The following is a 26,316-nucleotide window of genomic DNA, read 5'->3' as shown; positions in this document are numbered from 1 at the left end:
GCTACTTGCATGTTTTTTAATCCCACCCAGAAATGACAAACAAGCTCCCTGATTGGCCAGTTGCCGGCCAGTTGGACTTGAGCGGTCGCCATGGTGGTATCGGGGAATCGGCCGGCATCGTTAGGTGTTGAATTATGTGTTTCGTTGTGCTAGATATTGCCAATTTGCTTTGATATTTGATAAATAACGTTGGCTCATTCTTTGGTGACCTTGCATACTAATACGACGATATTTTGATACCGATTATTATGCATCAAACATCATGAGACAAATGTGGCGATTTCCACACCCTTTTGCAGTGCCCCCCTCTTGTGTAGTGAGTTAACAGGCTTGTAAGAACCAAGTGAACCATTTTTATGTCAAGTGGTCATGATCGTCCCTACATCTAATGGATGTACATCTACATCTAATGGAAGTGGTCTTGCGCAAACTTATAAAGTACTGGAGGAAGCAGAAGTTACGATTTTGGAGTACGCAAACTTGATGTTAAAAAATCTCAGGTATTTTGGCTATATAAAGTGAGAAGAAAAGTTCAATTGATCATTTTTTATTACAACTGCAATAATGATAATATCATGATAATTGTACTGTCAGGTATTGATAATAGTCATGTCACGTCATGCCACTATATCACCAGGCACACAGACACAACACATTTTCAACTTTATGTATCTAGGCATAAGGTGTTACAGGCATGTTTTTGCACACCTCTCATGTGCGAGAGGGCATGGCCTCCTTCACAGTTAAGTTTTGGCTGATTGTGCTCAAATTTTGTAGGTACCTACCTACATGTAAAGGGATGTAGATACTAGATACAGTTGGCCGGGCACTCTTCTTAATTCAGTTTTGTGCACCACTTCCTGCTTTCACCATGCTGTGCCCACTCTGCTTTACAGTGGACAGCTGCTTCTGTGACACGCATTAATCTTGCGTTCATTGAAACACTTAGTTTTGAGTGTTTTGACTCAGTTTTGTTGTAACGTTACCTGTGTTTATATTTACAATAACTTGTTTTGGGCTTCTCATATTTATCTTTTTTTCTTGGCTTAGCAGGTTTAGTGTAAAACAAGTTTTAGCTGACATTTTACATGTTAAGATTACATGAGTGCATACATTTTATAAAAGCTATTTCAAAGTACTGTAGCCATGTGTAACATGCATATGTCTTAGTGAATGACTACTCAGCATGCTGCTTGGTGCTCAATGGTAATAGTTTGATTTGTTTTTGACATCAAGTAAGATTTGATTTTTGTTTCTGAGATTCCAATGTTATTTGTGGCAAATATTTTCCAAAAATCCTCCATCTAAAGCTTCAACTGAATTCTAAAATGCCTGCATTTTCTACCAGAAACATTATCATTGATACCTCCTACAATATTTCATTTTGTCACCAGGTACCTGGACTGGTGAAAAGTGAAAACTGAAATTCGTTCATGTCACTATTATCCTACGACCTACCCCTAAATGGAATTGATCTTGTTTCACAAATGAGTTGTACATTGTACAATGTCTATCAGCTGATGTCTATTGTCTATCTCTCTTTCAGCACAGAAGATCCTCAGTCATAGTTAACAAAATGGAAAAAAAATTAGCTGTGTTTTAAAGATTCCAGTGGTGGCCATCAACTGCTCAGGAAAGCAGCCCAGAATCACTTCACAACAGGTATGTTGATGCATGTACATTGTACATTAACATCAATGTCTGAATGCTGAAGAATTGTTGAACAGGGAACACATTTACCTAGCCTCTAAAAACCACAAATCCTACATTACTTACATAAACATTTTTCTATAGAACTTATATTATCTACTTTCATCTGGCTAAGGCTTTTTTACATTATATTCCCTCTGTTAAACATGAAAATATGATGAGTTATAGACTAGTATAACAAGCTGGTAATTATATCTGCCTTGTCAGCTTGGCCAACATCTGCATCATGTCTATCACAAAATATGACTGCTTTCCTGACATTTGCATTTGTTCCACTCACCAATTGACCACTTCTACCATCTGCTTGCTCTGTGCACAGACATTGTCATAGGGTCTGTTCCAGTCGCACTTCCTAACACCTCTCAACTCCTTCAAGATTGCTTCCCTGTTCCAGTGGCAGCTTTCGCCCCTACAAAGCCAAGAAGGGCCCTGCTCCAACCTCCTCTATCTTGCTCTTTGAGGAGTTTAGATGTGTTAGGAAGTGCGACTGGAACAGACCCATAGCAAAACAGTTTCATCTCCCTGAGTCTGTACTGTCTTTTTCCAGGTTTCCAAAGGATCATCATTCATCAGCACAGAAGGGTGGGAAAGAGAAGACTGTTCAAATTCTGAAAAGCCAGAGCTGCAAAGGAGGTCAAAGATGCAGTGCAGTTGGCCCACTCAGTAGAGTTTCACTAGTGGTTCTGATGTGGACTGAAGATTACACGCTGGATTGAAGTGGCCGGTCTGGAGCAGCTGTAGTTCATCATTCTTGCTGATTGTGGACGAGTAAGAGCCCGCGTTGGCCCCGATCGGCGATCGCTGGCCAAAGCCATGGATTAGAGATAACTTTTATTATCTCTTATTCATGTATCATGTATTCATTATTCATGCATTCATGTATTCATGTAGGTATCTCTTATTCTTGCCAAAGCCCACCACCAGTTTGGTGATAGGCGTTGGCTGTGATATCTAGTGTCGCCTATGTGTGAAAAGGACAAGTTGATAACAAAACCTGTTGCGCCATGTTATTAACCCGCGCCCGGGTGGCCCTCAGCCAACTTGGTGGGGGGGGGGGGGGGGGTGTATTCGGCCACACCAGGTTATCTTGGAATGTAGCAAAGCTGGAAAGACGCAGTAAAATCAATCTATAGATCGCTATTTTTCTTCAGAATCATTCAGGTCATTTTTGATCAGGTCATCGCTGAGGTCACTGGAGGTCACCAAAAGTAAAATGATGACGAATTTTGGCCCCCGATTTTGACAACTTCACAAATTGGTTCATAATTCGGGAACCAAAGAAGCTACAGCGCCGCGGAAAAGCGAATTCGATAGCTCTTTCGAAAATCTTTCAGGTTCTCAGATTTGAGCTAAGGTCAACTAGGGTTAAGCCTCCAAAGGGCAAAAACTGAACAATCGGCTTGCTTCGGAAGTCGTCTTTTCTTTAAAAATTTTTTAAACTGATACCAACCTTTTATTACGTTGATTTTACCGGCACTGCGTTTCTCTCGTCTTCTTGGCCTAACAAGGTCAGCGTAATAAATTTGACCTTAGGTCAATGTCGCAGAAAATGCCATTTTGCATGTCATTGATTCGTTACATTGAAATTGAGATTAACATCAGTAGCGGCGGAACACCTTCAATTAAGGGGGCATTGCCGACTTTTGGGCTCATTCTTTCCATGCAACGCCCATAGGGCTAATGTTAAAATGCCAAATTCAAAGGGGGCACGGTGCCCCGGTGCCCTCGGCCTGTTCCGCCGCCTATGATTATGATGCTTTTAGCGCTCTGGCCACGTTCCATCTAAACTCGATGTACAAAAATAAACTGTTGGGAGGCGTTACATGACCTGAGATGACCTCAGGAGCATACGATAGATCCCGATGTTTGAGTGCTTTTGTTTCAAAAGCAGAACATTTCGAGTTCCTCATACTGACTGAAACTGGAGACGTCGCAAAGTTGACCTGACCCTAGGTCACCACCGATATCAAAATTAAAGATATTCAAGATGTTGGTACTGATTCTCTCATGCAATAGCTCGAGCTTCAAACTTCTACTTCATGGTGACCTGACCTGACCTTAGGTGACATGGGGTTGCTTTTTTCACAATTGATGCGAATCGATGCATTATACATAAGCTATACTAAGTTTCGTGTCGTTTTATCTATGCAAGCACAAAATTGTTAGGTATGGCCAAAAACGCCCCCACGGACCACCCACCTGGGGAACGTTAAAGCAGTGATGTATTTTTTCGGTGTATTCCACGATGCATCGATCGGTGTACTTGATAATGCATTATTTATTGCTGCGTGTGTACGCTTTTCCTCTGTTCAGTGTGATCTGTGATAGGAAAACTACCGATATATCTCCACCCGCATGACTGAAAGAGCTGGCGTGATCTATAATAATGGGTGTCTGTTTTTGTTTGGCATTTTATAAATAATGAGTCAGCTGTGATCGTTTGATGAGACACTGGGACAGCCGTCCTGTATGATCAGCGAACGGCAGGCGGCGGGGCAGTGGTCCGGTGGCTGCTGCATGGGACTGACACCAGCAGATTCAGAGCTGCGATACGCGGACGTTATGTTCACAATACCTTTGCAAAATAATATCTGATAGATATCATGTCCTCGAAGATGTTCTTCAATCAATATGATTTACCTCCTGGCTTATTCCATGGGGGCCGAAACCGATCGTTTTATGCACGCCTTTTCTGGGCCTCGTTCTCCTCTAAATGCGTGTAGGTAGCAATTTTATTCAAGGGACGATTGAAAGTGCCTCCGATTGGTTTTCAGCGTAGGTGGGATATGGCCGTTGAATGTGAGGCAGTCGACAAGGAACGTCGAGCTGGAACGGTCATTGGGTAGGTACTAGGTAAGGTATGTGAAAGGCAGCAGTGGAAAACAAGGAAGGGAGGCGTTTGGTGTGAGGTTTCAAATGCTCCATGCATAAGAAAAGTACATTTGATTATATGACACCGTCCTTTTTATCGCGATACGTGAGCAACGCATGAGACGCTCACTGTTCAGACTTGTAGCGTTAGAGACAGGCTGAGAAGGGCTATTTCCGCGAAAGGATATTCTGGAATTTGAATTGAAAGGCATTTAGTTTTGAAAGCATCAGTACTTCTTAACACGATACTGACTCATTTAAAATTTCAATTTTTCCCCATTGCGATAACATAAACAGAGACTGCGGTGTCCCCGTACGCAGAATTGTGGAGACTGTCAGGCGGATGTTAGTAGCTAAAAGCTTTTGTTCTTTATTTAACAGATAACAATCATTTCTTTTAATACTTTGTAACACCTAACTGACTAGAAACAATCTGTACGGGCTTCCAAAAATGTTATATTTAACATGTTAGATCATATACAATATTTTAGCTGCCCTAACCTGTAAATGTAACGGATGCGTCATTATTGAAATCGTGCTAAAGCATAGTATTCTATTGCTGACAAATATTCTGCGTCTGTCAGCCAAAACTGGCCAATCAGAGGCCTTAACCCGGTTTACATAGCATATTTGACGAGGCTCTAGCTCGTTAATTTGGCGATAATTTCGATACAGTGGTCTTCAAATATTTAGAGGGGATCATTTTGTAAATTGTTCAGCACCATTGGCATCTTTTGCAACATCACGGACGGAGATATAAGCTTGCAACAAACCCTATGTAAACGCGTCTCTTGTTTGTCATTTCTGGGTGGGATTAATAAACATGCCTGCTACTTTTGCCCCATTTTGGGTTTGAATGCTAATTTACGTTCAACGATTTTTCGTGGATGGATTGTCCATTAAAAAATGTCGAAAATGCGTCTTTTGACAGCCAAATTAGATAATAATCGAAATTAAAACAGGGAAAACTAAAATAGTTTTCAAAAATTTAGTGATAAATAACTTAAACCGGAAAAAGTATAAAAGAAGGACGCAAATATCGTACCCAAGAAGTAAAAAAGTCACATTCGTTTACTTTTTTAGTATAATCTTAAAATGATAGTAATAAAAAATCATTTATATTTTTGTTGAATTTGACCTAACATCACAAAAATTGATTTTATAAATATTGACGTCATCAAAATTTTTATTTTTATTCAGCAGATTTTGGAAGTCAATATGGCGCACATCCTTGCTATGCAGTTTCGTTTGCTTTCATTCAGAAGGTGGGCGAGGAAGGGAGTGGGACGGCGCATCTCGTCAGTCTCCTTGTTGGTGGATTGAAGAGGTCTGATCCTGTCTGATCGGTCACCGTGTTTTCAGGTAGGGGCATGACAAACAGTTATTTGCGTAAACTTCAGTTTCATTGCTCAATCGTTAAGTTTCTGCAACGGAGCTTGATCTGATTGCATGTCAATCTTTATCTTGGCTAATGCAATTATGATCAATAATTAGAATAGGAATGACAATTTGAATTGCTGTCATAGTTCTAGGCTGAGATGTTTGCATTTCTAATATATGTCCAAACATTAGGCATGTGTCCATGCAACTGATGTGGGTTGGCACTGCAGCAATTCAATCCAGGCGTATTGTCTATGCCACCCATCTGGATCTGAGCAAACCTAAACCGAGTTAAATTTGTAGCATTTTCATTGATAAGAACTTTGTAAAGGTATGTAAAAGGGTAAACAAGTTTATCAATAGGTAAGACATTATGATAATCTGCGCGCCCTAACTCTCCAACAACAACAACAACGACATTATGATAATGAAATCAACATTTATCATTTGTATTATGTGTCGTGCAGGTATTAGATTGGAAAATACATAGGTATCTCTTGAAACATTTGGAAGTTAACCTAATAATGATTGTATTGCCCTCTGGATTTTCAATCATTCATAACAGGGATGCGGAGCCGTGGAAATTTCAGACGACTCCGGCTCCGGCTCCGGCTCCGGAGAAAAAAATCGGCTCCGGCTCCGGCTCCGGCTCCGGGTGAAATGTCATGGCGGCTCCGGCTCCGGCTCCGGCTCCGAGTAAAATGATCCGGCTCCGGCGGCTCCGGCTCCGGCGGCTCCGGCTCCGGCCTCTACGCAGTACATCCCCTATGCGATCAATTAAATACGGGTGGAAGAAAAAAGGCGATGGGATTGGTACACGTTGCTTCTGTATTTGTATAACAAGGCTAGTTTGAATACCACATTGTTTTACGCCTTGTACTGTCAAACCGAACTAGGTAAATAATTGTTTCCTCTTAACCCGGCAGTTGCTGGGGTATTTCGCCACCCACCGTTTGCTGGGGGGGGGGGGGGGGCGTTAAACGCCCCCAGCCGATAACTCGAGAACCAATAGGCGCAGCGAAACGCACGAGGCGGCAAACGAAAGAACGCGACGAGACGCTTTAGATGAGTACTTTAAAGTTGAATTTTGAGGTCACAGGTCGGGTCAAGGTCAGGTCAAACACCTGAAATCGGGCTTTCAGTAGCATGGACTTCAGGACTTCGCAATGGGCGCCTCTCGTCATAAACTCTGTCAAAACGGTGCACAATCCATCATATAAGGCCTACAAGAGTGTCAGCTCCATGTAGGGGTCAGTCAAGCATAGGTCAGGGTCAAGGTCAGGTCAACCGGGTAGGCACATATCCCCGAAAATCAAAACTGATATTCGCAGCCCGTTACACATGTTTTATGGGTAATTCGGGGCGTAGAACACGATGGTGACATTCATTTTATCATATGTGTACGTGTTTGGCTCAAAAAGTTCAATTTAAGAAATGCATGTATCATGGTCGTCAAGTAGTTAGTCACTAGAAATTGCCAAGTTTCAGTTCAAGAATTTGGGAAATGCGGAACGATAATCAATAATCAAAATCAAAGATAGCCATTTGATTGTTCATGGTATTGGCAGTCTAATGGTGTTTACGGCATGTCTGTATGTCTATTCTGTGATTTTATATGATTTTTTGAACATATGCCGTTTTTGGTCGAAAACTCAGAAATCATGACGTCACTAAAACCTCGATATCTCAAAATTTTTCCGACCGATTTTTTTGAAACTTCGTCACAATAAACTTCAATCAATTCCCTACAGGTACCCAAAATTTGGCGCGCCTGCGACGCGCCGTTTTCATGCTATGGCCCGGCGAAAAAAAGTGGGGGCGTTTAACGCCCCCCCCCCCAGCAACTCGCGAGTTAAGAAAAGGAGCCGGAGTCGCCCCCTTTTTTGACGGCTCCGGCTCCGGCTCCGGCTCCGGGCTATATTGTTTCACGACTCCGGCTCCGGCTCCGGCTCCGGGCAAAATATGCCGGCTCCGGCGGCTCCGGCTCCGGCTCCGGCTCCGGCTCCGCATCCCTGATTCATAAGATTTTAAAACAATGAATTTTTTATTTGGAATACTGGTAAATGTCTGAACAAGTGAGGTCTTTTTCTACAGAGTTTCTTGAAGGTCTGTTACTATTTGTGCTGATATGCATGCAAGCTGCATGGTGTTATACCTATAAACTGAATCTCTGCTCACCAAAATCTTAAGGTGTCCATCTAAATCCTTGAAGAGCAAGTTCATTCTTATACATTTGTATTACATCACTGTTTTTGTTGATATATTTCCAAGGTTCTTACTTCTTGGATGTATTTTTCACAGAAAATCAGTTTAACTATATAGAGCATCTGGCACTCAGGTCAGGCCGCACACCAATACTTTATTTACAGTAACACAATATAGATAAAAATACAAATCTAATAATATAATATGCAAGCTGATTATGCATTGTTTTGTTGCAGAGCTTCTGGATGAATATCTCATGGTGAAGAAGTGGAACAAATGCAATTAATCATCAAGAGGCTCAGAAATATGGCCGAAGCAGCACCAGTAACTGGAGAGCCACTGGACGACCTGTTGTTGAAAATCCTTAGAGACATAGACCACAGTAAAGACTTTCATGGGTGTTTTGCACCTAAGAGTTGTGCACCACGAGAAGGGGTGCTCTGTAGTGTCATGGCAAAAGGGAAAGAGGTAAATACCTTTGAATGTTTTCTGGAGACATGCGACAATGTCACTTACAACAAAGTCATCAGTGATCTCATCGATCATATTTTGAAAACATGTTGCGAAATTCTGTGCCCGATTCCTGCGGGCACCGTCGATAGGATGAAACCAAGCCTGCAGTCCAGCTCTTTGGAACGGCTGAAGTGCACTCACCCGTTCTCCTGCCCGATCTGTGATTTCGTTCTGAGCGAGCCCGTGACCCTTCTCTGCGGCCACACGTACTGTAAAAAGTGCTTAGTGAAGTGGAAACCTAATGCCTGCAAAATCTGCAAAAAGCGACTGTATGGATACGAGTTTGTGAGTGCTAAGGTGAATGTGCTAGTGTACGGACTTGTCAAGAGATGGTGGCAGCCGGAACTGGACGCCGAAGCTTGCCGGCTCAAAGGAAACCAGAGCATGGGCGTTCAAGACTATGCAAAGGCCCTGAGCGCCTACACCGAGGCCCTGGAGCAAGGTCAGTCCCGGTGCTAGTTATTTGTGCATGTCAGCCTGCATGGGGTGATGGTCTTCTGTGAATCAGTATGCAAATGATTGCTATCAAACCTCATTGACCTTTTCCAGGTATACGTGTTGAGTTACGCGTTTGACAATATCATGCATTTTTCACCTCTTTCATATTGTTAATGATTAGTTTAACGAACTTGTTTAATTACAATTTACCAGGGATGCGGAGCCGGAGCCGGAGCCGGAGCCGCCGGAGCCGGCATATTTTGCCCGGAGCCGGAGCCGGAGCCGGAGCCGTGAAACAATGTAGCCCGGAGCCGGAGCCGGAGCCGGAGCCGTCAAAAAAGGGGGCGACTCCGGCTCCTTTTCTTTAGAGGAAACAATTATTTACCTAGTTCGGTTTGACAGTAGGGACCGTCGAGGTCCTGGTCAGTGTTCTCTACCTTCAGTGTTCGCATACACGGTTACACCTCGCCTCGCATTCAAAGCAATGCTGCCACCACCTTCAAGGCGTAAAACAATGTGGTATTCAAAATGTGGTATTCCACCCGTATTTAATTGATCGCATAGGGGATGTAGGGTAGGGTGAGGTAATTTGAACATGTGGGGCAATTTGAACATAGTGTGAATAACACAAAATTACGGAAAATCCATAAGTGGCATGACAATAAGACCAATGAGAGAAATTATCGTAACTAAAAGGGCTATCATATGAACGGGGTTTAAAGTTTCAGGGAATGAAGATGTTGACGCACAGTGTAAAAAATAATTTCGCAAGGATAAACGCCTAACAACACGTCATTGCAACTTCATTGTAGCGCAAAATCTTGCATTGCTAGTGCCTAATACGTAACAGCTTTTGTTGTACAATGACCTAATCAGTGTCTTCAATCCAAGAAATTTGCTTTTGAACCCTGTTTTTGAAAATGGCAAAATAACTTTTTGTGTGGGGTAATTTGAACATAGTGTGAGAATTTCAATGAAAACAGGGATAGCTCCGAAAAAAACAGCTCTCCCAGTTTTTTTTTTTTGCCAATATTTTCGACCCAAAGCAGTAGCAGATAAGTGATGCCAGTTTTCGAAAATTTACGTCTAATTTCCGTCTAATGCCCGGCATTTTCGTTGATTTTCCGTCCAAAAATGTTAAAGTCAACTATTTGTCCAAATATGTCCGAAAATTATGCAGCTATCAACACTCAAAACCGTCATTTATATTGCTTATCACGTAATTTTACCAGCCGAAAAGTGTTCATTACATTGAGAGCTTAACAAGCTTTCCATTCGCCAAGCAATGCTACGCACGATTACTTGATAAAAATGCTCAAGTGTGGCAGGCCATCGTCCAATGTTGTCCAGACTACTATACCTACCTTTGTGCAATCAATTCCGAATTGGACATAATAAAGAATCGGAACTCCGAATGTCCAGGTTCCGATTGGCACCACTATAACAGATGAAGTAAGGTTTGGTAGAGTTTTTATCGAACGGAGATGATAGACGTCCTGTTAATTGAAGAGAGGCGAATTCTTTCAACTGACCTGTGTGCAGCGTGCAGATATCGATACTCTGCAACTGTTATTTTTGTTGCTGTGTTGATTTTCAAATGAAGGTATGTTTAGAATTGCTCTACCTATTCGTTTATGGGTCAAACAATGCATCGGTGCTGGCGAGACTATCGTTTTTATGGCAGGTAAAGGCAGTATGTTCAAATTACCCCACGGTGGGGCAATTTGAACACACCGTGACTTGGTGGAGAAGTGATGCTATGCTATTCAAGGTATGCTCGGCTCGTCCAAAAATGAGGCTTGCATGGTAAAAGCAAGTGACACATGCGCTACTGAAACAGTTTTTCTTCATCCAGGGTTGAGCTGGAAGTTGGTACAAGGGAGAAGACGTAAAAATATGCTCAAATTACCCCACACTACCCTACTTGGTAGAAGCCGGAGCCGGAGCCGCCGGAGCCGGAGCCGCCGGAGCCGGATCATTTTACTCGGAGCCGGAGCCGGAGCCGGAGCCGCCATGACATTTCACCCGGAGCCGGAGCCGGAGCCGGAGCCGATTTTTTTCTCCGGAGCCGGAGCCGGAGTCGGAGCCGTCTGAAATTTCCACGGCTCCGCATCCCTGCAATTTACAAACACATTTCACTAACGAAGACGTTCGTATTGTTTATATCTTCTCCAGGATTGAGCTGAGTAGCTGATAAATCCAATCCACTGAACGATTTATTTGTTCTTCTTTTGCACACGATCCGAACTTTGTTTATGTAAGCTCATCTGTAGGTATGTGTTGTTTGATATCATATCTCTGATCATCTATTCCGTGCCTTATCGGGTCGAGCGCATATTTCCCGGTCCCGCCCTACCCAACCTGTGTTTGTACCATTCCGCCTTCTCTCTCTCTCTCTCTCTCTCTCTCTCTCTCTCTCTCTCTCTCTCTCTCTCTCTCTCTCTCTCTCTCTCTCTCTCTCTCTCTCTCTCTCTCTCTCTCTCTCTCTCTCTCTCTCTCTCTCTCTCTCTCTCTCTCTCTCTCTCTCTCTCTCTCTCTCTCTCTCTCTCTCCTCTCTCTCTCTCTCTCCCTCCCCTTCCTCTCCCTCTCTCCCCTCCCCCTCTCCCTCTCCCTCTCCTCTCCCCATCCTCTCCCCCTCCTCTCCCCCTCTCTCTCGCCGCCCGCCCTCACAGCTCCCCCTCTCTGTGGTCGCAATTGTTGGTTATATAAGCGGCCGTGGGCGGCGCGGCAACGACCTACCGCACCACCCGATATGCGGGGCGCTCTGCCTCCCCCGACGTGCGCCGATGGCCGTCTACCTCCCTCGACGTGCGCCGATGGCCGTCTAACCAGGTGCCGAGCCGCGTCCTCGCCATGCCCCGCGGCACTATGACCCTGTGTCAGTGCCCAGAACCTGTGACCGGCGCTGGGTCAGCGGGCGGTGCTGCGAGAGAGGCGGTGCTCAGCGAGCTCTGCTCGCTGTATTTTACTGCAAACCTGACCTACCTCCACAGTTTGCCGTCGGTGCACCGGTTTTGTTGGTTATATAACTCTCCTGTGTCGACTGGGATCAGTGCTGGTGAAGCCTACCTAGCGACTCGTCTAGGTATGTCGAAAAGACGACGATTTATGAGATTCGTGGTAGCCAATGGGTTATATAATCATTGGTGTCTAATTTTAGTGTCGTCCTCTTCCGAACTGACTCGTCCGTTGGCCACAACGATGCGCTGCGGGGCAGTCCAGAGGGCTTAGTTTTTATTTGTTTCATTTGCAACTATGCTACGTTATGTAACGGCTCGCTCCAGTGTTATATAAGTCGCCACTGCGAGACGGCTGTTGTTGAGAGGTCATTGGGTGCGTTTGGCTGGATAGGGGACGACGCATTTGGGCTCATGACCCCTAGATTAGTCGCGTTGGGTCCTAGATCTAGGCGAAGGCTGGATATTCTTTGGGTGCTGTAGGCGTCTGTAAAACATATTACGATGCTGGTCTGTGGAGGGACAATGGACAATATTGTGCCTGAATAAGTTTTTTTTTAATCGTTTCGCTGAAATCGGCACATCGTGGCCTTATGCATGAGACGATTATTATCGAGATCTGCCTTATGAACGTTGCCTCGACGAAATAACCGGCGTTATGTTTTGATATGGTGTCTGGACTGCAGCCACTGGCACCACACATCATTTGTATTGATCATTGATGACTCGGCGAGGCTATGAAATTCTGCGTCATGCACCTCCGGTTCGAACTCGTAAAGCTCTGGTATTTCTATCAAAGCTTCTGTCACATGCCGGTTTTTACGTCGGCTGAACACCGGTTAGATCCGGCGAAGAGCGGTTCTCACGACACACGTGCACGGCCCGTCGTTGGCTCGCAGCTGGGGCGTGGCCGCGCTCGCTGTATCGTGACTCTGCATTGTGCACCAGAGTAAATGGCTGCCGGGGCGGGCTCTGCTCGGCTCGATGGCCGCTCTCAGTCGCGCGCGTCGGTCGTCGTCCTCCAAGCGGCGTCACCGGCGCGGTAGATCCCCCAGAACCGGATCGCCGGCCGACGGGGGATCGATTCGAGTCCGGCGCTGTGCGCGCGGCACTGGCCGAGAGTGGGTCGCCGCCTCTGAGTCATGTAGAGTGGAGGTCTCTACGGGCGCCGCGCGGACCGCTGACTCTTCGGGCGGTATCTGACCTCGCCGGCCCCTCCACCGAGCCGGAAGTAACGAAACCACCGTGACTGTCTTTGTTGTCCGCCCAGCGCCTGGTCGTTAGGCGATGGTAGGTACTGTTCAGGCGAACAGGTGACGAGTCCCATTCATATTCGGTCACTGAAAGACACTGATCTGAAGGTGATCTAGAAATGCAGCTGCGCTGCTGGAAGGAAGTGATGAACGCCTGGAGAAGTTATGCTTGAAAAAAAAATTGTCTATGTATCAGCCATGAGCCAACAGACCCAGTCTCGTTTATTTTTGCTAATGACAAGGAAATGTATGATACATCTCGGGTTTTCTGAAATATTAACAGATGCAATGAGATAAGCGGTGAAACCTAAAACATATGCTACAGAGAGTACCATTTTGATAAGATTTCCGGTTTCGAAGAGCCACCCGGCGTCAGACGGTTGCCCGTTAGTCGTTTTACAGTTTTAATAAGCTTTCGGCGTTATTGATCGCAGTCGGCGTGTCCCATGAGTGTCAAGGTCAGCTTCCAAACAGATATGCCCGCCGTATGGTTCATATGCGCAGCCCCATGCGCCTAATCCGCTCTGCCCCGCCTGCGCAAGCGCCGACGGTTCTGGGCTCCTCTGGCGCGCACATGATGGTAACGGTCTATGGGAAACCGGATGGCCTCCCACCCAGACGGCAATGGCGCCCAGACGTCATGCGGTTGCGCAGTTGGAATGTCTGGCAATATGGTGTCTCCACGGCTTTGCCGGCTCTCTGGTGTCATAAGTTTTGATTGTGGTTAGGTACCTGTCCTTCGAATCGGTGTGCTGAGATGGATATTTAATCGCTGTTCATATTCATTCTAAGCCACGGAGAGCTCACGTCCAACACAACTGGCTTGCTGTTGACAAGCAATGCGATTCGCCATGTGCCCTGCTGTGATTGGTCAACCTGCAACAGCCAGGTAATGGGGTGGACCGCCCCAGCGTCGCAGTGCAGACCCGCTGCTGACGAACCAGCTGCCTGCTCGCTGCTGGTTGGTCGGATGCACACAGATGACGGACGCTATCGCGTTTCATCCTCCAGAGCACGGCAGCTCATTTCCATATGGTTATTTCTGGATCATTGTTCGGTGCTCCAGCAATCGGTTGACTGCGGATGTTACTATGTCATGAAACAATGGAGCGATATTCCCTATAAAGTGACAGGGGGATCTGCCTCAATAGTTTGCATCTCTGCCTGATTCAATTCTCTTTGATATCGGATAAGCGAGGTCAGCCTTAGCTTCCACAAGCGACAGGTGGGACAGCATCGTGGCTGACAAAGCTTCAATCTTGCATTCGCCTCTTGTTTACGGCACGTTTACGATCGCTATCTGTTTATGTTACTGTCAATGTGCTTTCCCTCCTTCCCATATCAATTATCCGGTCCTCGGACATGCTACCAATGTTCGCCCCTCTGCCTTCGCTGCAGGATGCCCGGCAGCTCTTCGCTCCCTGTAACCATGCGGATAGCGCCGTACCAGCTAGTACCGACCCGTGTTAAATCAGTGCCAAGTCGTATTGTGATGGACGGCTGCCCAAACGGTGGCGCCAGCGCGTCCAATACACTTAGTCCAAAGCCTTCTGTGGATCGGCTCAGGGCTCTGATGGATGAATTCAGGTCGACGTTTCGTGTTGGAGGTAGCTCACTGGCGAAATGAAGCCAACGAAGTGTTCCGGGTGCTCGGGTGTTTTGTTGGATGCATTAGAATCCACGGTAACGTTATGAGCTCTGGTGTTTACCGTAATTGCCTTAATTCGGTGTCGGTGCATCCGTTATGAAATGATTTTATCCGCCCCAATTTCTTATTCTTGATCTTATTGAAATACCTCTTGCATGCTTATATCCAGTGCTTATTGGAGGAAGGTTCTCTCATGTTTACGCTGAAGTATATAATATGCAGATCCACTTCTGCTTCCACCGCACTGACCATTTGTTTTCTTAACTGCCTTTTACTGTAATCATTCGTTCTTGTGTGGCATAACCAAACGTTACGCTCTTGCTGTTGATGTGCTCTGGCTTGGGACATTGCCGTTCGACCAGGTGGTAGCTAGTTTCGCTGACACGGCTCCCAACAGTCACGCATGCTGGCTACCGCGGCCTCCATTGGACGTGACGCGGCTTTCCCGAGCCATCTCCACGCCGCGATGCATGCGGGCCTGGTCTGGTTCCTTTCTTAAATGAGGCCATCCACTGTGTGGAAATTCACACCATTGCAGTGCAGATAAACCATCTATTTTAAGAACCGAACTGCACCATGTGTTAAATAAATTGATAAATGTTAGTACTAAATGTCCTTGGTGAGCTATGCTGCGTACGAATGACCAGTGTTATTTTTAGGTATCTGACTCATACAGGAGACATGGTAACGTTGCGAACATAAAGAGCGTACCCACATTTTTTCCACTGATACAATCTGCAGACGCCTTTATATAACCTCCGGTCCCTTTCCATTCCGATGAGATTTACCTTAGTTATATAAGCGTACGCCTGGTGACTTTGTCCGGTTGTGAGTGGTCCGATACTGGATTTTTTGGCGTTGTTTTTTAGTATGATTCCATAATGGTGACGCTACGTGAATTCAATATTGTTTTATCTTTCTGTCATGGTAAATTGAAGAAAAGTATTGGTGACAGCTACTGGATGTTGTGTTGAGGTAGATTTAGGTAAGCACTTAGGCCATGCCGCGTGACTACAAACCGCATTGTTAGGGTGTAAATCGACTTTTGAAACGACTTCATAATGTCTTTATTTTTCATCCTTCTTGTGTACCTAGTGCTTGTGGCTGTCTCTTAATAAGGGGTAGACTTCCAAATAAGTTCTGGCTAGGATTGCGGGCGTTGATAAGGCCTGCACAGTGCACATTAGCCTTTATTAACAAAAATATTTATAAATAAGGCTTATGGGTTGTTTCCAGGAAGCGTACGTGCAGTTTCATTAAGCCTTTACAGTTAACATACACCTGATAGGTGAAGGAGTATGAGGGCACCATTCTGCGAGCTAGTGTTATAATTGGTCAGTGATGCGTAAAGGTAATCCGTAAAACAGTAATAAGTTAAGCTTATGCATTTGCTGATCGCTCGTGCCGATGATTATTGATTTGGTCTCACGAAAGCACGTTCACCACCACGGGTTCATGACTACCTTTCTGGCTGGCCGGCTCTAGGGCTCGTGAGTCATGCGGATGACCTCAGGCCGACCTGATCATGGGGTCGCCAATGATCGTTCCCGGTAGACGTAAATCGTGTTATATAAGCCGCGCGGCGGCGGCCGAGGCGCAGCGCTCAGAGACAGAATGGTCTAATCATCGGGACCAGTGCGAGGCATTCGTACCTAGTCGAGACGGGCCAGGACGACAAATACAGCGGCTGCAGGGTCGTGGGGAACAGAGCGGCGCAGTCTTTTCACAACCGGCATGGCGTGATGGTTATATAACAGTTCTGGAGCTTCTCCAACGAGCGTGTCTCGCCTGGAAAATGCACGTCATGGCAGGTGATAAATATGATTAATCTGAGAACTGAAATTGCTTATGTTTGAGTCATTACCCTGCATGAGCTTGTGTGATGGCGTGTTTTTTGTTTATGCCTGGGCGGTAGTACTTTTATGATCTCATTCTCAGTCTTATTTTTTGTCCTACCGTCTGCCGCTTCTCAAAATGGGTTTATTTGACTTGCCTTGCATATGCTCCGTAGGTACTGAGAGTTGGCTTAGGTACCTATGCGGTGTAGTGTTACGGCTAGCAGATAGGATAACCATAGACCCCCAACTTTACTGCTACTTTTTCCTAGTTTTTTTTTTCACAATAACATCACCAGACCTTCAAACAATGGCCATCTAAATTCGTGTTTTAATGGCCACGAATAAGCTATCGCAATATATTCCCGTCCCTCTACCGTCCATCTATTCGTGGCGTCTCTGCCGTCGCCAGCAGCGCACTCTGTCACTGTCTGGAGATCCCAGTGGGATTGCATCCGTTAATATGCCCACACGGCGCTGTCACAGCCGCCTTTAAATAGTGTCTGGCTATATTGGCACGGTGTTGCATTATGCAGCGCCTCATGTCTGTAGCGCTGTGGCTGCTCGCGGCTCACACACTCCTCACTGAGTATAGTGAGTGTGAGAGACTGAGAAGTTCTTGTAAGTCCTCCACAGCATCCCATTGCATCTATTGTAGAAAAAGTCTCGTATTTTGCGAATTTACCAAAGAAACCGTTGTTTGAAAAGGTTCATCTTGATTATCCTTCAGATTCCAAAGCCTGCTCTAGGGACTGACATACTCGGAAAGTTAGAGCTGTGCTTCTGAGCGTGGGTGCAGTGATAATGGCTTTGCCACTCTCTACTGCCCGATAGTCACTATGGCGGAAAAGTTTGCATTCATGCATTGATAAGCAAAGTGGAACAGTGGACTGTGGAGATTGCTCAGCGTTTGATGGAAATTGTTGGAATTGTTTGCGATTAGCCATTCGCGATTAGCCATTCTGCATAGTTTCTGCGTTTTATCGTACCTTTTGACCAACGGATGCCAATTGCTAGCATGTTATTTGTTACATTGGAGGGAGAACAGAATATCTCTTTTATTTCATTTGGCTGTATCATAGGCGGCGGAACGGGGAGGGCACCGGGTCACCGTGCCCCCTTTGATTTTGGCATTTTAACAGCCCTATGGGCGTTACATGGAAAGAATGGGACCAAAAGTCGGCAGTGCCCCCCCCCCCCCTTTTAATTAAAGGTGTTCCGCCGCTACTGGGCTGTATCACTTTCATTGAGCCTTGACGGAACATCCCCTCCCAAAAAAGTTATTTTTTAGATCGGCTGGTCGGTGTTGGATTACATAACTGTTTGCTTGCCTACTGTATAGTCGGTCAAATATGTATCTTTCCCGGCCGGCCCTCCCCACGCTGGGCAGGTCGGTAACTTGGCTGAATCCGCCGGCCGCTGCGAGTACTACGGAGGGGAGGGGACAGGTTGTGCGGTTGCCGCGTCGGCCAATCAGCGCGGACCTGGCGAGCGGGCTGGGGCCACGGCGTGTTGACCTAATATGGTCAAAGGTTCATGCCCTGCGGGTATGGTCTGCGGCCAGCTGGCCCACTGATTGAGCCACAGCACCGGGTCGCGGAAAGGTTTCGATAGGTATCTGAATTGGAGAGTGGAGACCGTTAGCTTGAACTTGAGTGTAGTCGCTCTAGGTTTGAGATGCCGTATCACTGCACCGTTTTTGAAAAGGGGAGAATTATTCAGTTGAGTGATGAGGGTAGAACGGTTGCAGAAATCGCTAACTCGACGCTAACCGTCTAACTCGACTCCTGAGCGTCGTAGAGACAAGCGGTAGGCGGCGTTCGAAAGAGCGATAAAAACGTTTTTACTTCTGATACTTTTTCTTAAATAGCTTTTGATCCAGACAAGATAAAGGATCGATTCGAACGTCATCGTTCTTAGCTTGTCAAAGCGCATCGAAAGCTATATCATGTGACCTCGAAAGGTCAAGTTGAAAATTTGACCTAAGGTCAAGGTCATGACCTGACTGAAATAGGTCATGTTGCATATCATTCGATCCGCATTGATCAGACAAACATGATAAACGTCGAACGGAGTCTCTATTTCTATTCACTCAAAAGTTATTGCAGAAAACCCCCGCTGGTGACCTCAGGTGACCTCGGATGACCTAGCGACACCTTCCAAAGGTCACCGGTGACATCTTTCGGTAGAATGACCACCAGGGACCTGCAACACCATGATCCTGAATATATTGTGTGGATCGGGTGGCATTCAGATGAAGTTGAAATTTATCCCATTGACTTATAATGGGGAGGTTGTGAGATTGACCTGACCTCAGGTCATAGATAAAAAAATCCGAGACATACATTTTGTGGATATTGTCACCCTTACTAACTCCTGAAAGTTTCATATCGATCGGTCAACAGTTGTAGCATTGGTGCAAGTTCAAACTTTTTGTGACGTTAGGTCACTCAAACCGACCTGTTGACCTGACCTTAAGTCATATAAGGTCAAAATTCGCACACAGTATGCGCAATAGATGGAAAAACAGGTATGCAAAATCTGGTGGCGCTGCACGCCGCCGTTTTTCGGCTATCTGCGAAAAACCTGGGGGGGGGGGGCGCAAATCGCCCCTCCCCCCGGCCCGGCGCAGGTTAAGATTTTCAGTAAATATGGCTTAACGCTTTCCCGTTAATGCCAAAAAAAAAAATGAAAAAAGTTTTTGCTTTATCAAAAAATAACCGGTCATAATTCGATTAAATATTTCTCTTGCGCTAATCATCATATCACCAAGCATTCGATCGTATCAAGAGCAACCATCTTAATTTTTAGGTCAGCGACCCCTGTTGAAACACGAGATAATCCTTTGATAGCACATAGCACTCAGTCTACAATTTACACGGCGCATGAAAGCACAGCCATCATTAGACCATCGCGCTGCCCTCACATTCGTTAGATTCCTAACGCATCCGCTTGCTCGCCTCTCCCGGCCAGACCCGCCGGAGCACCCGGCGGCGAGGCCGTCCAGTGCTGGTCTGCGGTCACTCTCCAGCCGGCCCACTATGGTTGGAAACGGCCTCACGGATGGCCATGGGCAATTTCGGAATATATGTACATTTGGGGTGTCATTCGGTTGGAAATTGATGAAATTTTCTGAATTGGACAGAAAAAATATTTAGTTGCGCATTTAGTCTTCATTATCGTACGTGGAATCGGGAGTTTCTGATAGTGGCTTTTTTGGTGCGCCGTCAAAGGTTTAAACAACCGCGCTGGTGATAGCATGTGGAGTACCTCAATGACGTTGTATAACTGGATTATTATATATCAAAATAATTCTTGTTATGTTGGCTATCGAGTGGAGTGACTCTTTTTCCCATGCGTGTTCAAAATCAGGAACGGCATTGCATTCTGTTTGCAGTGTCACCACAGCAACATTTGCAAAATTACGTTTATGTTTCATTGGACTTACAAAAAGTTCTCCATCGACCTCCATTGAGCTTTTTGGCAGAATAAATCTCTGTTCAATTCTGCGTAAGGGGAACCTAAAAGCAAACTGCGCACTTGTGCGCAAAATCTTCTGTGAAGCTTCATCTCCCGAGGCGTACCTACCCGTCGCTTCGTTAGCAGCGGGTCGGCTCGTCAGTAGTGCAATCGCTTATCCTAATAAATGATGGTAAGAAGCAGGATTGCGGAGTCGTGGTGGCGCCAAATCCGACTCCGACTACGACTCCGACTCCGGACTTGTTGCCATGACTCCGGGTGACTCTGTCTCCGACTCCGGAACCCTGCCAGTGTTTCGGAGTCGTGATGGAGCTGTTTCGATTCGGACCGACTCCGACTTCCACTGCGGGCTCCTGACCGACCCCGACTCCGACTCCGACTCCTGGCTCGTTGCCACGACTCTGGGCGACTCTGACTCCGACTCCGACTCTGACTCCGACTCTGACTTCGACTCCGCACCCCTCGTAAGAAGTAACTGCTCGCCCCTGCACCTGGAGTATGGATATCGTGCAAACGTGTATGGATATCCTGGAGTATGGATATGGATATCCACTGACAGAACAGACATACAGACATGCTGTAAACGCCATTACACTGCCAATACCATGGCAAATCAAATGGCTATCTATGATTTTTGATCATCGTTCTACATTTTCCAAAATCTTGAACTGAATGTTGGCAATTTCTCGTGACTACTTCACGACCATGATGCATGCATTTCTGAAATTGATTTTTTTTCAACCAGCCACGTACTCGTATGATAAAATGAATGTCACCATCGTGTTCTACGCCCAAAAGTACCCATAAAACATGTGTCATGGGCTGCGAATAGGTACCAGTATGGGCTGCGAATGGGTACCAGTTTTTAATTTTCGGGGTTATGTGCTTACCTGATTGACCTGACTTTGACGCTGGCCTATGTTTGACTGACTCCTACATGGATCTGACACTCTTTTAGCACTTATATGAAGGGTTGTGACAGTTGTGACAGAGTTTATGATGAGAGGCACCGATTGCGAGGTTCTAAAGTCCATGCTACTGAAAGCCCGATTTCAAGTGTTTGACCTGACCTTGACCCGACCTGTGACCTCGAAATTCAACTTTTTTCGTGTGAATCGTCTCGTCGCGTTCTTCTTTCGCTTGCCGCCTCGTGCGTTTCGCTGCGCCTTTTTGTTCGCGAGATATCGGCTGGGGGCGTTGAACGCACCCCCCCCCCCCGGCAAACGGCGGGTGGGGAAATACCCAGCAACTGCCGGGTTAATCTGACGCATTTCTTTTTTGTCATTTGATCGTCATTTTATTTCTTAATTTTTTGCCCAATCTAAAAAAAAAATCATTAATACTTTTTCTCCAAATTTTTGACCCTTTATGACCAAAGTAAGACACTGTGCGTCACTACGTTGATATTTCTCGCCCTAAAGCATAACAACAATATCCATTCAGTAATAGCAGTATTCAAAACCTGTTCAAAATGCCTCGCGATATCGATAACATTACGAAAGACATAGGCGACTTATAACATACTTGCAATGATGACGTTAAACACGCGTGACGTGACGTGATCTCGTCATTTCTGAGTTACTGTATGATGCACGAAAGACACTGGTATACCTATGCAAAGTTTCATCGCAGTCGGTCTACGCATTAACAAGATATGGGCAAAACATTTTTTCGCGTTGACCCCCGGCCATCCGTGAGGCCGTTTCCAACCATAGTGCGGCCGCTGTGTAGCTCCGCCCCCCGCGCGTGACGTCACAGGGCCGCCAGAGCCGCCAGGGCAGCTGGGGTGTGGGCTCAGCCAACTATCGAATCCAGACCGTAGCGCCACTTGGCGGCCGGGAAAGATACATATTTGACCGACTATACAGGCACAAATATGGATAGGGGAGAAATGTGGTAGCTTTGTGTTTTCAACAACACGTGGTGTAACGCTTTGCGATGAAAGATTTCGTGAAACATGAGGGAAGTCGGACACGCTTGGCTGGTTACTTCACAGGAACTACATGGTCAAGGCATTTACTGTATGCCTGGCCTATTCAAATACATTAGCCAGAGGGGTGTGGTAATAACTGGTGTAAGCAAATTGACCACGGTCAAAAATGCATTACCAGAATGCACTTAAGCCAACATTTTGGGATGGTCTCGTTCCTAAGTCGGCTAAGAGCTTCGGTCCAGAAAATAAATTTATCGTTGGCATACAGTAAAATACATACCAAACTCGGCCGGTGATAAATTTTCAAGACCTCAGTCCTTACTGATTTTTGAACTCGGCCTTCGGCCTCGTTCAAAAATCCAGTAAGGACCTCGGTCTTGAAAATTTATTTACACCGGCCTCGTTCAGTATTATATAGCACCACATGACTTCTTAGGTGGTGGCGATGGACTTTCACTTACAAAGAAAGAGTATGGGACCGAGTACAGCTCATTTGCAACATGTAGGGCCTTTCTTTCGCCTTCATGTTGTCACATTTAACCTTACATATTTCCGAACTCACAAACAGTTGTTCTGCATCTGACTAGAAATTAATCACAACTTTCTTAAAAACAGCGAATATTAATACACCAAAATTGCAATGAATACTTTCCTAGGTCTCGGCCAAGGCCATGCGCCCAGAAATGTCCGAACGCCGGCCTTTCTATGTATTGTTTTATCCTGCTTCCCATACTCTGCTAATCTGTCCAAGAAAAGCATTAACTTTTGAAGGGCACCTACCCAGTACCCACTTTTCTGTAAGGATTGACCTGCCTTGAGCGGTGTTTGTCATCGACTTTATGGGATGACTCATCGATAGGTGGGCATCGTTCCCCAAAATTGTAACTTCGTTACTCGTTCCTCCGTTCCTTCAAAACGTGACTTCCGTTACTCGTTCCTCCGTTCCTCTGCATCTAATGTAACGGAAGTTCTTTAGTCCGTTACTCCGTTACAGCAAAATCAAAACGTTAAAATGTTGGGTATTTCACACATTTTTTAGACCATTCTGACAAAAACTAAACCTACCGAGAAAGCGGAATGCCCACCAAATCTACCAAGACAGCGGGCACTGATTGGACACTAAACCTTGGAACGTCTGGTGGTACTGATGCGCATCACTTGCCCCTGGCCAGATGCCGGTTGCCCTTCACGAACACTAGACGTTCCGTTGGCATGTGAGAGCATAGGCGGCGGAACGGGGGGGGGGGGGCACCGGCGCACCGTGCCCCCCTTTGATTTTGGCATTTTGAGTTTTAACATTAGCCCTATGTGCTTTGCATGGAAAGAATGAGACCAAAAGTCGGCAGTGCCCCCCCCCCTCCCCCTAATTGAAGATGTTCCGCTGCCACTTTCTGAGAGGGTAGCCCTTTTTGCACGTAGCAATCTTTTCCCATTGAGAACATGCGCAAAACATGCGCTCTACTGAGGCGCTTGAAGGGACGCCCGTGTTGAACTTTGCGAACACATACTGCAACGCCGGCTCATTGCGGAAGGCCAGTACACTGAGGCCATCTTCCGTCTTCAAGTCAGGGCTGCTCAATAATCCACTATTCCGCTGCTGCATTAATGTCTGCGGGTTAGCTGAAAGATCAACCCACTCGGACAACGAAAAGTAACGGAGGAACGAAGGAACGGACTAAACTGTTAAGTGTAACGTAGGAACGAACAACCAATGTAACGGAAGTTACTTGGTCCGTTACCCTTTTTAAAATGTAACGAGTCCGTTCCTCCGTTCCTAAAAATTGTAACGGCGTTCCGGAACGGAGGAACGGAGGAACGGATCGTGCCCACCTATGCTCATCGGCAACTTCTAACAATATCTTTATTGATGAAGAAGCGGTCATGTTTCTTGTTCATGGTCAAAGGGTAACATAATATCTTGTCTGCCCCATCCTGAGGCGACTATGAGACAAGCCCCTCTTCCATCGGTATCATCTATTTACTATGCTGGAAGCTGTAAATTATACCGATAGCGAGCACCGAACACACTGTGACGAACTAATGTATTTTAATTGCAGGAAGACTGGAAACATGATGACTTGTCTCATTTGCAAGACTTACGTTTTCAAACGCATTGTGAGCAGTGGTCTTCTTAGCTTAATCTAAGGAGAATATGTTTCCAATGTTGTCTTAGTATACATGCATACATATATTTATGTATTCTAGGTGGATATATTTCCTGCAATGTCTCGGTTTAATCTAAGCGGAGTAGGTATATTTCCAGTGGTCCAGAACGGCCACATGGTTACAATAGTTACATAATACGCAGTGCAACTTTTGAGCCCACATGACTGGCCTTGTGGGTGATCAGACGATGTCATCGTCTCCTGACGAGCAGGTTTCGATTGGTCTCAGCCTCGCCTCGGCTCTGTCGCTGTATCATGCAGCGCGCCGTTGTTTGTCCCGAGGCAATAGCATAGCTCCGTGCACTATTCAACATTGAATAACTACGTGTCGCTGAGCTATTTGAGGCGAATAGTCGTTAGACTGTGCCTGTATTTATTTTGTTTCTTTCTGTCATTACCTACGACAGTAAGTCGGCGGTATGTGCCTTCTGTGGACTGGGTGTCCATCACTATACTATCTCTTGTCTATCCATGTCATCTATGAAGGTTTTTCCGAGTCACATGAAGCTCGAAACCTCCCTTGTCCTCCCTCTGTCATACCCTCGCCAAAAACAGCTCAAGAGACCGATCCAAGTCGCTCTGAGTGCCCTCATGGTCGTTCGACCGGGTCAGTCTGTCTGATTGCGTTTCTGTAGTTACTGGCCGATACGGCAACGTGACGACGCTCAGCCGCCTCCGGTGCCGAGACTCGCCTTATATAACGGCTTATATAAGCGCGCCGCGACGGCACCCGGGCCAGGGCGACTCTGCCGACCCCGCACGTGTTAGTCGGGAGTGTACACGTGCAGTTCGCCAATACCATCCCCGGCGCTAATGGCGCGCATGTCGTGTTTGTTGTTTATCGGTCGATTCCCCCGGTTACTGACGTCACGATCCCCCTCGCGGTACGCACAGTAGGCTTAGTGAGCGTGGGATGCAGCGGAGCGATACGTTAGCCGTAATTGTCCAGCTGCGGGTAAGATAGGGCGGTAATGGCTGTAGTAAATCCCCAGAAACTAGCTCAACTACTAATGTGAAGCGCCCACCGTGAAGGGCGTTTGTTCTAATTGCAGCTAACTGTCAGCAGTGTTGGGTGGCATTGCTTATCATACAAGTATCTGGCTTGAAGCTGATTTTCGGTTGGCATAATCTTTCCTTACTTCATATGCAAAATCAACTTTGGCGAAATGGGCAAATAAGATGTTGAGGGGTCGTGGTGAACGGAACTTGCTTCAGACGTGCGGGGAAAAAGGGGTCACCTTTGCTAGGTAAGACAAAGTAAACAGTAAACACATTCACTAGCATAATAACTGTTCAACTACAAGTGAGGGATCTTGCAAATGCTACTTGTTGTTAGAGCGTTCCGGCTCACAGTAAAATTGATTTGTCAGCTTATGACGCGTAAACCTGTTTGCTCGCAATATCAAACGGCAGAAAGTTTCTCCATTCTCTGCGTCGTCCATTTGCGTATCTCTTATCCTCTGTCCTCACGCTATTCTCGAAAGCCTTCTTAGGGACGTGGCCCTGGCGACAAAGGCCTTATTCCGTGCGATCAGGTCTTTTCAGGCTAATGCGGGCTGCGTTGCAATGCGGGGTAGTTTCCCTCACGCTATAAATAGCCTCACTGGTCGTATGACCGGTGGCGGGTTGTGCAATTCATAGCATATACCTGACAGTGAAAGCGTGCCGAAACTCACGATTTCATCAAGCTTTGCTATTTTAAGCATTTGCAAACTGGAAATAACGAATGTCAAAATCCATTAATCGTTTAACGTTGTAACGACTACGCGTTTTTGACCGCTTTTTATGCAATTGCATGTGAACGTATAATTTCAATCGGAGTGGGCCTTTGACCTTCGGTGTGCTGCGCGAGTGCAGATGAAGTGGCTGAAGTGAGCTGCTTGACCTTTTTGACGGGTGCTTTGCTTGTCATAGGGTTGGCCAGCGGT

General features: G+C 46.1%; 1 protein-coding gene and 1 long non-coding RNA gene across 2 annotated transcripts in view; both read left to right on the top strand.

Moving 5' to 3' along the window:
• The first annotated feature begins 18 nt into the window (after positions 1-18).
• Positions 19-3,999, top strand: LOC122390434. Its single transcript, XR_006258145.1, has 2 exons — positions 19-1,662; positions 2,258-3,999. It is a non-coding gene; the product is annotated as an uncharacterized LOC122390434 (long non-coding RNA).
• A 1,815-nt stretch (positions 4,000-5,814) lies between these two features.
• The window catches only part of LOC122390406 (LON peptidase N-terminal domain and RING finger protein 3-like), a 49,043-nt gene continuing 28,541 nt past the window's right edge, over positions 5,815-26,316 (top strand). The window contains exons 1-2 of the mRNA XM_043383313.1: positions 5,815-5,943; positions 8,403-9,121. Coding sequence (XP_043239248.1) covers positions 8,443-9,121 — 679 coding nt within the window. The 5' untranslated portion in view covers positions 5,815-5,943; positions 8,403-8,442. The remainder of the gene's footprint in view (positions 5,944-8,402; positions 9,122-26,316) is intronic.

This window comes from Amphibalanus amphitrite, unplaced genomic scaffold, assembly GCF_019059575.1.
Source record: "Amphibalanus amphitrite isolate SeventyFive unplaced genomic scaffold, NRLGWU_Aamphi_draft 000395F_arrow, whole genome shotgun sequence".
Classification (NCBI taxonomy): domain Eukaryota; kingdom Metazoa; phylum Arthropoda; class Thecostraca; order Balanomorpha; family Balanidae; genus Amphibalanus; species Amphibalanus amphitrite.
This window is presented reverse-complemented; position numbering and strand designations above follow the sequence as displayed.